A 14,775-nucleotide genomic window follows, 5' to 3' on the forward strand; every position below is an offset into this window, starting at 1 on the left:
GGCTAGGGGTTGGCGGCAGGGGGGTGACTTCTAAACTAGAAGTTAGTTTATAAGCATAAAAGCTTAAGTTTAAGAAATCATCTCTGTTGGTCAAATGGTTCCTGAGAAAATTAAGGTTAGGTTCATTTTTAGGGTTTTTTTGAGCCCCGGAGGGCTAGGGGTTGGCGGCAGGGGGGCGACTTCTAAACTTAAACTTAATTTAGAAGCATAAAAGCTTAAGTTTAAGAAATCATCTCTGTTGGTCAAATGGTTCCTGAGAAAATTAAGGTTAGGTTCATTTTTAGGGTTTTTTTGAGCCCCGGAGGGCTAGGGGTTGGTGGCAGGGGGGTGACTTCTAAATCAGAAGTTAGTTTATAAGCATAAAAGCTTAAGTTTAAGAAATCATCTCTTTTGGTCAAATGGTTCCTGAGAAAATTAAGGTTAGGTTCATTTTTAGGGGGATTTTGAGCCCCGGAGGGCTAGGGGGTGGGGTTATCCAAAAAATGATTAAAAATCCGTGTAGTACTAACCAAAAGTAAACTTTTATCCCAAATAACCTATAGTCTAACTTCAATACCTAGCCCAATAATCACGGAGTAAGCGAAAGTGTCAAAACTTCCCCCCCCCCCTTATCCTTAATGTCTTGTCCCTCAAGATCTTTGCATAATTGTATTTTCTATTTCAAGACAGGAAGAACAGACTATTGGCAATGCAGCTTGCTTTACTCCACACCATCAAAGGAAATATTTTTGTTGGCCTTTCCTATTTTATGAAATATAAATATTTATGTCTGAAGCTTAAGATTTCAGTAATTACGGAATTAATTTCCTCGTTTTAGGAAAGCTTCACATAGGGTTCTTTTCTACCCCTTCGAATTCAGAGATTTTAGAAATAGATGCTATGGGCTAGACAGGGGTGTATTTTCTGCAAATTTGACCCTGCAAATGGGGGGGGGGGGGGACTTTAAGAACATGTTGGAGGGGGGATAATATAAACCAAATAGATTGAAAATATTTTTCCCATTTCATGAAGGAAAAAACTAGAAGAGGGGGAAAAAAATTTCAACAGGGGAAAAAAATGAATCATGTGCAGAATATACACCCCTCTGGGGCTAAATGTAGGGATAAAACAATTGTAGGAACCAAAAAAGTAATATAAAACTGCAGGAGCAAAAGCAACGAAGAGGGCGAGTAAGTCGATTATGGAAAACTTTTGTCAGGTAGTAGAATCGTAGCAAAGCTATTCCACAATTAGGTTATGTAGTATGTACTTCAATTTTGCCAAGTTATTGTGCCTAAAAACCTATGGAGAGGACAGTGGACTGATTATTACTCAATAACATAATAATATTTACTTAAAATATAAATGTATGTTCTGATTAATTGAAAATAAGAAGCTTAAAAAAATTGTCCGTCCTTCTGTCAGTCAGTTTTTAACGCTATAGGGGAAATGTGGTTTTCTCGGCTGCTATTCAAGAAAGACGTCTAATGTTTGGTGAAGATTCCTTTAGCAATCAGCATCCAGTATGTAATTTACTTAGTCCGTTGATCTGACAGTCATCTCATGCTACAAAATCTAGATCTTATAAAAACATAAAAAATTACTTATGAAGGTTTTGTGACGTTTTCTCCAATAAATCTAATTTAATTTAAACAAATGCACTTTTAATCTGCTTGTCCGTATTCCAATCCAAGAATTTGTATTCCTTTTTTGTTAAGGCATTTGAAGTGAATGCTGAAATTCCCGGAGATGCGGGGGAATACTTGCTCACCCTCATTTCTTTCATTCAACAGGAATGTGTCACCCTAACATGCAATGCTCCCTTGAAAGGGGACTATGCACAAACGAGAGCAAGTGATGATAAGCACCTTCCAGCAGTGATGTACGGCATTTTTTGATTTGTTTAAATACTTGGTTTCTGTTATGTAGGGCTAAGTTATTGAAAAAAGCTACCATGGTTTTGACCAAATAATTTGAAAATGTATAATAAGTTAATATTATAAATGTGGCAGATTGTTATTTTATTTTACACTTTGAACTCAACAAAACATTTGATAAGGTTTCGTTAAAATCACTTAACATTAAAATTTTTGTTTTACTATATTAAACACAAAACTAGTATAACCAAAAATACTGAACATTACTGCCGCGCCAGAAGTTTCTTAACATTACTAACTTTCGTTCGTGCAAAGCCCGCTTTTACAACAGAATTCGCACGCAATAATTTATCTCTAAAACCTTAGGTAGTATAAAATTAAGTTTTTATTATTCAAACAAAATGAATAGGTATTGGTTGTGTATTTTCAGTACTTAATGGTTTCCCTCAAAGTGCCTAGTAGAGCACTAAAAACCTATAATATCCTCCCCCCAATTAAAAAAAATTCTAGGTGAATGATATCCCCGCAGGGTTAAAACAATGCAAATATAGGCCCCTGCAAAGGGTAGGCCTAACAAAAAATATTTAACCCCCACCCTAATATTGAAAATTCATTCTAAAACTACTGTAAAGTGAACACACCTGTGACTGCAGGAGGCTAAAGGAACAGCTCTGGAGCCAGAAATTGAGAGGTACAATTTATAATACAAGCCTCTACGCCTCCACATAAATTTTTTTTTTTTTCACAATTTTTTTGTAAAAAAAATATAGATATGATATGGTATACCTATTATTTGAAATATTAGGATCATGCCATGATAATTATTTAACAGACATCTAGGATTATGCCTAAAACATTCTTGGATTTTATATCAATTTTATTAGGATCTGTCTTATCCCTAAGATCCCTAAAATTTCAGGTATTTCTGTGGAAGTGGGGGAAAGGTTAATCAGGGGTTGGCGTTGTATGGGGGTGGGGGCAGCTTACATCAGGTAGCAAGAAGGATAGATAGACAGACAGATAGGTAGATAGATAGACATATAGATAGATACACAGATAGATACGCATATAGATAGACATATAGATGGACATATAGATAGATAGACAGCTTAAATGACATTTGCGCATCTAGTCTATACATTGTTTGTCGATCTGTGCTTCAAAAGAAATCAACCTTATTTTTTAGTGAGTTTTATATATATTGTCTCTTTACTTTTTTGCTATTACAACTGAACATCTGCTTTTTAACACAATGTCCGATTGTCCATTTAGTAATTTTTTTGTACTTAACTTATGAATGTTTTCATCCTTGTTCAAAATAGGGTTGGCAATTCTCTGAAGTTTTGAGTCAGATTCGGATTCTTACAAAAATCCGCCAAAAAATAAAGCGGAATAATCCGTGGATTGCGGATTTTCTGATTCCGGATTGCAGATTCTAGCAATATTTTTAAAGGTCTTTTTTTATAAATTAGAAAAATTCTAGCCCCTACAGCAGTTAATTTCTAACCTTACTTAACCTACAACGTAACCTAAAATAAGCATGAAAAGCTACAGTGAAAATATAATACAAGAAAACTTGTTAAGAACTTAGTTATAGTTCAGAAACAATAAAATACTTACTTTGGATTTTGTCTGCCACAGTTTGAATACAAAATTTTCTCTGCTACAAAAGTCATAAAAATTTACAATCCGAATCCGCAATTTGAATTGCGGATTACGGAATCGGATTGCCCCAACCCTAGTGTAAAATTATCTACATCACATATTTGTTCAATGTTCAGGAGCTAGAAAAAAGAATCAATGAAAGAACGGAGCTAAAAGAGGAAAACATTCAATATAATTTGTGTAGTGAATGCACAGTAATTTAGCGGGCCACCTGTCCCTCAGCTATCTGGGAAATGTCAAAAGCCTGGAAGGGTTCTTGCAATAAAATTGACCCCCCCCCCCCCTCCCCCCTTTAGTATCAAACATTATTGCATCGCTAATACCTTATAATTGCAAGGATCCTAAGGGATAAGACAATGGACGCTAAACTATTATACATTAATTCTCGAATTATAAACATTAATATTACTTATTCAGTAGAAAAAATGTATACTTCTAAACTGCACCAACCAATCATAATTAAGTAAAACTACCCATAGCTTTTTAGGCTAACGAATGACATAGCGTGTTAATAAAGAGAGGGGTAGGTTTCTGGTAGAATCCGTAAAGGTGTGTGTTTTAAGACTTTTAATTAGTAGTAGAATGATAATATTCACTAAATATGTGTATTTCTTATTAAAAAGAACTATAGACAATTTTTTTTAAAAAAAGTTAACATAAATTTTTATCGTTCTACTACTGTTTTTTATTTATAACACATAACCTTTACGGATTATACCAGAAACCTACCCCTCTCTTATTGGCTACCGGTATAATTAACAGTCTACTTTCCCCACGAATCCTGAATAATTGAATGGTTGTTGGTTGTGCAGGTCCCCTCCATGCAAGTCATTGCAATAGGACGCAATGAGTTCAACCGCGAGGAAATGGCCTTGGTAAGACGATGTGATGCGTTCACATTCCCAACAGGTCTCTATTTTAACTAAATATGCCGCATTTTTGGTTTTGCAACTTTACTTTGCTGAACCTCGTAAAATGACGCTATTTCTAAGTTTTCCTCATAACATGCCGCTGTTTGTGGTTTTCCCCTTGTTGGCTTAACCTTTAGAACATCAGGGGATTTTATATTTGTGTCAGCTTATACCAATAGCGAAATTAATTCGAAAAAATCACGAAACCTATACGTTGTTTTCAGCTTTCGTTGGGGGGGGGGGATAATATGTGACCTCTTCATTTGCCCCCCCCCCCCCCTCCTAAATATTATTTAAGATTTATTTTACTTGTTTGTAATACCTTATACCTGTATTTGTGGATTTCTTAACCAAATCTAGCAAATAAAGTGCATGATTGGATTATACGGTCATACTACAATCAATCCTTTGATTGCATGACCTTGTATGCCTGAAAGTCCTTACTGTTTATGGCAATAAGTTAGGCCTGTTTTGGACCAAGGTATTTCTCCTACTCTAAATTCACCTGACACACGAGCAGTAGGAACCATTTTGACGTCATAAGTTAGACGCGGTATTCGCGATATTGAGCCTAGATTCAAACCTATCACCTTCTCGACAATAAGTCTATGTGAAGAGTTTTGAACCAACAAATCAAAATTCCATTATAGTAGCTATAGTATTTGAGAACAACGTGGTTTGAAAACTTTGGGTACCAGTGTAAATCAATTATAGCGAGTCCAATATCCCCAATCTCCATGGTAAATGATATCTCGCTCTGTTTAGAGCTGCCCCCTTCTCTGCTGTACAATGAGGTGAACCAGGATGATAACTTCCATCTCCACGCAGTCGTTGCTCATCAATATACACAGGTATTTTATTTGACTGCTATTTGAGATAGAGTATTGATTTTCGCATCGTGCCTCTTCCTTATTTTGTAAATAAAATGACAGGGGGGGGGGGAGGGTGGAAGTTTTTTTAAACACTGAGCTATGAGAGGTTTTGGCGCCGCGGGACATCATTTTATACGTTATTTAGTTGTACTCATTTAACGATATTTTAAACATTGATTCCTAGGACTATTAGGCATCATGTATTAAGTGAAGCATATATAAAGTGAATTTTGAGCGGGGTATCAATCCCCTGTGCCTCATGTCACTGAATTAATGTTTTTTTTTTCAGACAAACCTTCCCCACTACACACTACATGTGTCCTCCAAAGGTAAGGACAATTTGTATTCAACATTAGATATTTTTAGTAGCGGACCTTAAACATAATTCACTTTATCAGTCCGTCAGTCCATAACCGTATGCAGAACATGTTATTTTGTAGGCTACTAATCAAAATAAATGACTGGATTTTTTTTGTTAAGATTCCCTATTCCAATGAGCATCCAGTATTTATTTAACTGGATCCTACGGTCTTTCAGTCATGCTTCAAAATATATTTAGAAAATAATTAAATACTTGTTAAATTCGTGGTTATTCTTGATTTAAACATTTGCTTTTTAAATCACTTAATCCAGTCTAATTTTTTTTTGTGCTTCTCTACTTATGGATGATGTTATCTTAGCTTTTTAATATAATGATTTTTAAAAGTGAAACTTTTCTATAATACAAAACTTTTCAAATTTTAAGAGAGAAAAAATCCTAATGGATAACGCCCAATTTCATTTAGAATTAGAAATTAATGTTCTGCTTAGTAAGTTCTGAAACTCTACAAGGTAGAGTTATTGTTCGTTTGTTCATCCTTCTGATTTTAGAGTTTTGCTTTCATGGATGTTGTCATCCTTGTTTTTATGAAAATTAATCTTGTTAATTATATATATTATTAGGAGAATTGGATGAATGGACACATTTTAATGATCTGGACGTTTCTTCTGAAAAGAAAAAAGAGGTGAACCAAAAGGGGACTATCCACGAACAAGAGCACGTGATTCTAAGTACCTTCCAGCATTGATTCTAAGTATTTTCTTTCAGAATAATATATGTTACTATTAATCATTAATATATTGACTAGAAAAGTAAAAGAAAAGTAAAGAAATGTCCAGCATTTTTTGTCAAAATTCTATCAAACGTTTTGTTGAGTTCGAGGTGTCTTTAATTGTCCATAAATAATTGAGACCACAATAATTGTGTGAAGATTATAACACACGAGTTTCATAATCTAATAACGACATAAATACAAGAAAATAAAATATATGAGCAAATACAACAGGATACCTACATACAATAAGTACAAAAAGTATATGTAACTATTATCAATTTCTTGTACATAAAAGTAAAACATGTATATTATAAACTAATATATATTGAAAGTCATTTATACTGTACCCAAGTCGTAGTCCAAATATGTGTCTGTACAAGTCAAGTTTTTGAGTAAAGGATTTACCACATATATCACATTACTATAAGTTTCAAAATCAATTAGAATACCTAAAAAACATGGTGAAACATAAATTTTCTCGTCAATATATTAGTGATTAATGGTGACCTATAATATTCTGAAAGAAAATACTTCGGATCAATGCTGGAAGTTACTTAGAATCACGTGCTCTCGTTCGTGGATAGTCCCATTTTACAAAACCTTTCTGTATAAAATATGTATTGATCTTTAGCGTCCTGGCCGACAGACTGACAAAAACTTTAGTACTTTGATTAAAGGGGACTATGCACGAACGAAAGCAAGTGATTCTAAGGGGGGGGGAAGTTTGTACAGTTATAGGAAATGAAATTCAGTACCAAATTTTGCCCTGGCCGTTTGGGCTTGTTTTTATAGTTATCAACCTAATTCTTTTTGTAAGCGCTCTTATATGATTGGATCTACCTTTAAAACTTCAAAAATTGAATTTTGGGACTTTCCCTTAAAGGGGCTAGTGGAGCAAAAGACCCCCAAACACTAAAATTTTAAGTTCTGAGCCTATTTTCAGAGATATTGAGATGATTTTTTTTTATGAAAACTTTTTTCACAAAACCGAACTAAATAGCCATTACAAATTTCATTTTGGGACTTTCCCTTAAAGGGGCTAGTGGAGCAAAAGACCCCCAAACACTAAAATTTTAAGTTCTGAGCCTATTTTCAGAGATATTGAGATGATTTTTTTTATGAAAACTTTTTTCACAAAACCGAACTAAATAGCCATTACAAATTTCATTTTGGGACTTTCCCTTAAAGGGGCTAGTGGAGCAAAAGACCCCCCAAACACTAAAATTTTAAGTTCTGAGCCTATTTTCAGAGATATTGAGACGATTTTTTTAATGAAAACACTTTTTAACAAAAACGAACTAAGTAGCCAATACAAATTTCATTTTGGGACTTTCCCTTAAAGGGGCTAGTGGAGCAAAAGACCCCCCAAACACTAAAATTTTAAGTTCTGAGCCTATTTTCAGAGATATTGAGACGATTTTTTTAATGAAAACACTTTTTAACAAAATCGAACTAAGTAGCCAATACAAATTTCATTTTGGGACTTTCCCTTAAAGGGGCTAGTGGAGCAAAAGACCCCCCAAACACTAAAATTTTAAGTTCTGAGCCTATTTTCAGAGATATTGAGACGATTTTTTTAATGAAAACACTTTTTAACAAAACCGAACTAAGCAGCCATTACAAATTTCATTTTGGGACTTTCCTTCTAGGGGCTAGTTGAGCAAAACACCCCCAAACACTAAAATTTTAAGTTCTGAGCCTATTTTTAGAGATATTGAGACGATTTTTTTAATAAAAACATTTTTAACAAAACCGAACTAAGTAGCCATTACAAATTTCATTTTGGGACTTTCCTTCTATGGGCTAGTTGAGCAAAAGACCCCCCAAACACTGAAATTTTAAGTTCTGAGCCTATTTTTAGAGATATTGAGACGATTTTTTTAATAAAAGCATTTTTAACAAAACCGAACTAAGACGCTATTACAAATTTCATTTTGGGACTTTCCTTCTAGGGAATAGTGGAGCAAAAGACCCCAAAACACTAAAATTTTAAGTTCTGAGCCTACTTTCAGAGATATTGAGATGATTTTTTTAATGAAAACATTTTTAACAAAACCGAACTAAGTAGCCAATACAAATTTTATTTTTGAACTTCCCTTCCAGGGGCTAGTGGAACAAAAGACCCCCAAACACTAAAATTTTATCTTCTGATTATTTATTTCAGTTATTTGAAAAAAAATTTCATTAAAAAAATCAGCAATAATATCTTTAAAAATAAGCTCAGAACTTAAAATTTTAGTATTTGGGGGTCTTTTGCTCCACTAGTCCCTAGAAGGAAAGTCCCAAAATGAAATTTGCAATGGCTACTTAGTTCGGTTTTGTTAAAAATATTTTCATTTAAAAAAATCATCTCAATATCTCTAAAAATAGGCTCAGAACTTAAAATTTTAGTGTTTGGGGGTCTTTTGCTCCACTAGTCCCTAGAAGGAAAGTCCCAAAATGAAATTTGTAATGGCTACTTAGTTTAATTTCTATAAAAATATTTTTATTAAACAAAATCATCTCAATATCTCTGAAAATAGGCTCAGAACTTAAAATTTCAGTGTTTGGGGGGCCTTTTGCTCCACTAGTCCCTAGAAGGAAAGTCCCAAAATAAAATCTGTAATGGTTCCTTAATTCGGTTTTGTTAAAAATGTTTTCATTAAAAAATCATCTCATATCTCAAAAATAGGCTCAGAACTTAAAATTTTAGTGTTTGGGGGGTCTTTTGCTCAAGTAGCCCCTAGAAGGAAAGTCCCAAAATGAAATTTGTAATGGCTACTTAGTTCAGTTTTGTTAAAAATATTTTCATTTTAAAAAATCATCTCAATATCTCTAAAAATAGGCTCAGAACTTAAAATTTTAGTGTTTGGGGGGCCTTTTGCTCCACTAGCCCCTAGAAGGAAAGTCCCAAAATAAAATTTGTATTGGCTACTTAGTTCGGTTTTGTTAAAAAGTGTTTTCATTAAAAAAATCGTCTCAATATCTCTGAAAATAGGCTCAGAATATAAAATTTTAGTGTTTGGGGGTCTTTTGCACCACTAGCCCCTTTAAGGGAAAGTCTCAAAATGAAATTTGTAATGGCTACTTAGTTCGGTTTTGTGAAAAAAGTTTTCATAAAAAAAAGTCATCTCAATATCTCTGAAAATAGGCTCAGAACTTAAAATTGTAGTGTTTGGGGGTCTTTTGCTCCACTAGCCCCTTTAAGGGAAAGTCCCAAAATGAAATTTGTAATGGCTACTTAGTTCGGTTTTGTGAAAAATGTTTTCATAAAAAAAAATCATCTCAATATCTCTGAAAATAGGCTCAGAACTTAAAATTTTAGTGTTTGGGGGGCCTTTTGCTCCACTAGCCCCTAGAAGGAAAGTCCCAAAATGAAATTTGTATTGGCTACTTAGTTCGGTTTTGTTAAAAAGTGTTTTCATTAAAAAAATCGTCACAATATCTCTGAAAATAGGATCAGAACTTAAAATTTTAGTGTAAAGGGATCTTTTGCTCCACTAGCCCCTTTAAGGGAAAGTCCCAAAATTCAATTTTTAAAGTTTTACAGGTAGATCCAATCATATAAGAGCGCTTACAAAAAGAATTAGGTTGATAACTATAAAAACAAGCCCAAACGGTCAGGCCAAAATTTGGTACTGAATTTAATTTCCTATAACTTTACAAACTTCCCCCCCCCCCCTTATTTTTTTATGAATATACTAGGGTTATGTTGACATAGTTAGTTTTACCAACTATAAAAAATCAAGTTTCACCAAAGTTTTCTATGAATAAAACTTTGAAATGTTAAGCATTTTTGATGAAATATCATCAATTGTTTTGTTGGGTTCAAAGGTTCTAATAAAATAACACGCCAAAACTTAATTAAATGCTGTAAATTACGAGAGTACACTAATAAAACTGTTTGCAATATTACAGTAACCAATGACCATCCCCTTTTCTAAATTAACATTTTTCATTGAAAAAATTTACTTTTGTATCACAGCAGTTTGAACTCGACAAAACATGAACAAAAATACCTAATGTTTAAAAGTTTTTTTTTTAATAAAAACCATAGTGAAACTTGTTTTTTAAATTAATATATAATGACATTGAACATAACCCAAGTATATTCACCAAAAAACATTTAGAATCACTGCTGGAAGGTGCTTAGAATCACTTGCTCTCGTGTATGCATACTTCTCTTTTGATTGCTTAGTTCCAAACTTTTAGTGTGTGTCTAAACTTTATTTTGAAACAAAAGAAATTATTTTGAAGGAAATGATAAAATTGTTGGTAAAATTATTTCACTCGTATTAAGGTGTTGGATAATCTAACTGGCAACCCAGCAGGTGATGAGTTTCAGCCCTTGGCTACGGTCCTTATCTACACCTCCAAGACCCTCAATCCCTCGAAGAACATCAAGGTAACGCATTTTTCACGTGTTTAGGGACGAGGTACATCATAGCATTGCAATGTTTTCTGTGTGTAACACATTTTAAAGTTTGGGAAAAGTAAATGGAATTTCATCTGCTTAAGTAATAGGAATATTGTGTGTCTGTATAAATGAAATATTTTGCGACATTTTTCTTCAGATTATAAATAAGGGGGAGGTAGGTTGTGCTAAAATTTCGCAAAAGTGTGAGTGAGATTTAATTCTTTAAAACAGTAGTAGTGTGGTATCCGCCTAGGGTAAATGGCAGACACCAGAGTTCGAATAAAGACTACGGCAGTGTGAACAGACGTGGACACCTTACTATAGAGAAGCTACGCTTCTCTAGCATTCACTAGACAAGAATCAACATCTATTTCAGTTGTCACTTTATTGAAGGTGTAAAGGATACTGAAGCTATATACAACAAACAATAACTACATGGACAGGAATAAATGATCATAACATAAAAGCATTATAATACATATACAATAGTCAGTTTGGGCAATCATGATTCCCCATCCCTGGAAAGGGTGGGGGGGGATTAAGAATACAGTTAACCATAATATAAATACATATGGATTAGGAATAAAGATGGTTAAAGATAAATCATACAGTAAAACATAGATAATTGCAATGGTTAGGTAGATGGCTATCCCTGTCTGGGGCAGGCAGGATAGCCCATGGAGCAGCACAATAGGTAGATAAGCATAGAGGGGTTGAGTGGTAGGACTGGGTACTAAAGAGGGAAGGTTTGATGATTACTTGTGACAACAACAGTCTGTGTGGGGCAGGTTTAGATCCTTTATCCTCAGGGTTGAGGTGGTGCTGATAACTTGGTGGTTGAAGGGGAAGGTTCCGGTGCTTAAGATGGGAGAGGGAGGGGTAACACCCCTCCCTCCATTTGCAGGACAACTGAGAGATAAAATCAGTACCGTTATCTGACATCTTTTCAGGTGGCTTCATAATTGTAGAATAACAGGATTTAACTAGGTGCGTAGCATCACTATAATGTCTTGGTTTCTGCATGGTCCAGAGCTGCCGCATACCACAACTCTCCCCTCGGAAGGCTGGAGGGGTTGTCTGCACCGCCAGACTTCCGACAGTGGTTGCGGCCTTCAGTTTGTTGTCCTTGTGGAATGGGTCCGCCAGGATACCAGTTGCTGGACGGTGGTGGACTCCAGCCCTCCCCAGGTCTAACGGAATCGGCTATATCTGCTGGAGTAGCTGGTCCTGTTGGATCTTCTGGCCGTTGGATGTGTACCTCTGAGGCCACCCTGGCAACCTCCAGGGGTGGCACAGCACATGAGGGGGCTTGGACCAACAGCCGCCTGGTGTACACCTCTGCAGGTTTCTCCACTGGGCTGGTGGTCTCCATCGTGTTGGTCACCTTGCTGCTGGCAGGCTGGCTACTGGATGCAGGCGCAGTTTCTTCGCCCTCGGGGCTGGTCAGGTTCATTCGGCTTCCAGGGTCTCTGTCAACGCGGGCAGGTGGTGGTTGCCATACTGTAGGAGCGTTGCCTCCTTCAGGCTCATTCTGGACATTGGCAGGGTGGTGCATGGCAATCCGACCTGCGGGGTAGGGAAAGGTAACAGTCCACCCTTTATGCCGGAGGCTGTCTTGGATCTGCAAGGGTGGCTCCGCTCTAGTTGGCTGGGAGACAGGCCCATCCACGGACACTGCTGCTAGTGGACTGGAGGCACAAGGCTCCGGATTTCCTCCCCTAGCCTGAAGGGGTCCAGGCACATTGTCTCCATCTTGGGTAGACATAATTGTTGGGGATCCTCTACTTCTATGGTTAGGCTCGGCACTTGGCGCATCTAGTTGTGTTACTCCCCAGGCAGCGGTCAAAGCTTCTTCAGTTTGGCTGGTAATGGCTGATACCCTGGCTCCTGGGGCAGATGCAGGGGGCGCAGGCAAGTTTGGCCCAGCCCAAACTTCCTGGTACACCAGTGCAATACAATTACCCTGGCTTGGTTGAGGGAGGTAGACAGCTGGATGCAGTTGAAGGTGAGGGACAGCTGGACTCTCCCTGCTGGCTGGGGGCTCTGGCTGGCTGGGGGTGACGGGTGTCACCCCTTCCTCTGGGGCTGCGGGCTCATTCCGGGGTCCAGGTATCTCGGTGGCGGCGACGGTTGTCGCCCCAGGCACCAGTGTGGGGGCGCTGGATAGCACCCCCCAGTCTTCACAGGGGTCCAGGTCTCTCGGTGGCGGCGACGGTTGTCGCCCCAGGCACCAGCGTGGGGCGCTGGATAGCACCCCCCAGTCTTCACAGGTGGCGGCGACGGTTGTCGCCCCAGACATCAGCTTGGTGGTGCAGGGAAGCACCTCTCGTTCCTTCCAGGTGGCGACGCCGGTTGGCGTCCCATACATCGACTCAGACTCGCTGGCTAGCGCCTCTTGCCTCTCCCACTCGGCGGCCGCCAGGGCCTCCCCGTACACCGTCCCGGTGGCGCTGGGTAGCGCCCCTCGGCTCTTGCTGGGGGTGACAGGGGTTACGGACACCGGTCCCCTGTGGTTGCGGCTGAGGTCCAGGCCAACCCGGTTGGGTTCAGCCGCTCCTCCCAGCACGTTGATCCTGGCCACCATGGTCCCAATCTGAGACACAGACTCCTGGGTAGCCGCGGCCCCAGCGGCGGCAGCTAGTTGGGGTGACGGCTGGGCATCTCCCTCCAGGTGGACCTGGGTGGCAGACTGGTTGCATGCAGGTTGTTGGGCGGCCTGGTGTTTCTTCGTTGCCCGGTCCCAACCGGTTCTACACTTGGCGGCTGTGTGGCCGTTGAAGCGGCAGCGCCCCTTCGTCCAGCTGGGTCCCATCAGGCCGGCTTCCCCAGGGTGTATCAACCTGCCAGGTCTCTCCTCCTCCAGTTGGGGCACCAGCTGACAAACAGGGTCTCCCCTACTAGGGGTCAGGCGGTGCTGGGCTGCTTGTGGTGGCTCCTTGGTTACATTCAGCCTCCTCCCCATACACACAGGTTCCTTCCATCCAACAGCGGCTCTCCTCCCCTGGGTGGCGAGGCCAGCCTCGGCCTTAGCTTCTGCAGGTGCTTCTCCACATGAGGGATCCTGCCTCTGGGTATGCCAGGTGGTTGGTAGCAAAGGCTGTTGATGGTGCCAGTCGGAAAGGGGGCTATGATCTCTGGGGGGTGCCTGTGGCCAGTGTGTGGACAGGTACCCACAGGTGGACCAGCAAGGCCCAGAAGATGCCATACTGATGGTAGCCTGAACTGTATTCCGGACTGTCAGCAGACTGTTGGTAGCCACCTGAGTTGGGCCAGAGTTGCCAGCTAGTATTGCGTCCCTGCCAGGCTCCGTCAGCGGCTGGTGGGGAGCCCCTGCGGTGGTTCTGGTTTTGGCAAGGGGTGGCCTTCTTATTGACTTTCCTAGTTGGAGCTCTGCATCCTGGTGGGCCTCCAGCTTCAGCAGCATGGGGGAACTTGGCTGGGACATGTGCAGTGGTTCAACAGAGTAGCGGCATCTGGTCTTGGAATGTGGGGGAACAGCCTCACTGCTGCTGGTCAACCCTGCTCTCTCCGTGCTGGGTAAAGTCTTCCACTGCAGCAGGTCACCAGTCCCCATCCTTAGGCCGGTCCCCAGTCGTTCCATGCCTGGGGGCTCCCAGGGAGGCTTGGGTGGCGGCTCCCCCACCCCCAGGTACGCGTCGGGCATCTGGGTGAAGAGCCTATTCCCCTGGGACAGCTCCCCATCCTCCAGATTGGTGAGGCCAGTGCCAGGGAGGACCTTTCCACCCCAGAAACAGGTGGTACTGGCCCTAGGGCTGGGCCCCTTTGAAATCCCAGTTCTGGTAGTAGTGTCCATCTTGGGGCTGGCCACTAAGTCTCTGAAGCTTGTCACCTTCTCATTAGGCTCAGTTGCATCGTTCAACACCCCCAGGAGGACACCTACAGGTTCAGCAACCCCCAGTCCAGTATTGCTATTTCTCGTACGTTGAGCACCAACTGAACAGGAGCTGTGCAGCGGACATT

At 39.6% G+C, this 14,775-nt stretch overlaps 2 protein-coding genes across 4 annotated transcripts in view; one reads left to right on the top strand and one right to left on the bottom strand.

The window, feature by feature from the left end:
- Positions 1–14,775, bottom strand: part of RpS24 (ribosomal protein S24) — a 133,687-nt gene that overhangs the window by 93,933 nt on the left and 24,979 nt on the right. The window lies entirely within an intron of this gene.
- Positions 1–14,775, top strand: part of LOC145329636 (uncharacterized) — a 50,364-nt gene that overhangs the window by 7,680 nt on the left and 27,909 nt on the right. The window contains exons 5-15 of the mRNA XM_080173963.1: positions 666–717; positions 1,144–1,198; positions 1,698–1,769; positions 2,507–2,547; positions 2,776–2,848; positions 3,638–3,677; positions 4,332–4,430; positions 5,198–5,283; positions 5,594–5,633; positions 6,247–6,308; positions 10,678–10,782. Coding sequence (XP_080030089.1) covers positions 666–717; positions 1,144–1,198; positions 1,698–1,769; positions 2,507–2,547; positions 2,776–2,848; positions 3,638–3,677; positions 4,332–4,430; positions 5,198–5,283; positions 5,594–5,633; positions 6,247–6,308; positions 10,678–10,782 — 725 coding nt within the window. The remainder of the gene's footprint in view (positions 1–665; positions 718–1,143; positions 1,199–1,697; positions 1,770–2,506; positions 2,548–2,775; positions 2,849–3,637; positions 3,678–4,331; positions 4,431–5,197; positions 5,284–5,593; positions 5,634–6,246; positions 6,309–10,677; positions 10,783–14,775) is intronic.

This window comes from Acartia tonsa, chromosome 10 (genome assembly GCF_053477335.1).
Source record: "Acartia tonsa isolate MP-2025a chromosome 10, ASM5347733v1, whole genome shotgun sequence".
Taxonomy (NCBI): Eukaryota; Metazoa; Arthropoda; class Copepoda; order Calanoida; family Acartiidae; genus Acartia; species Acartia tonsa.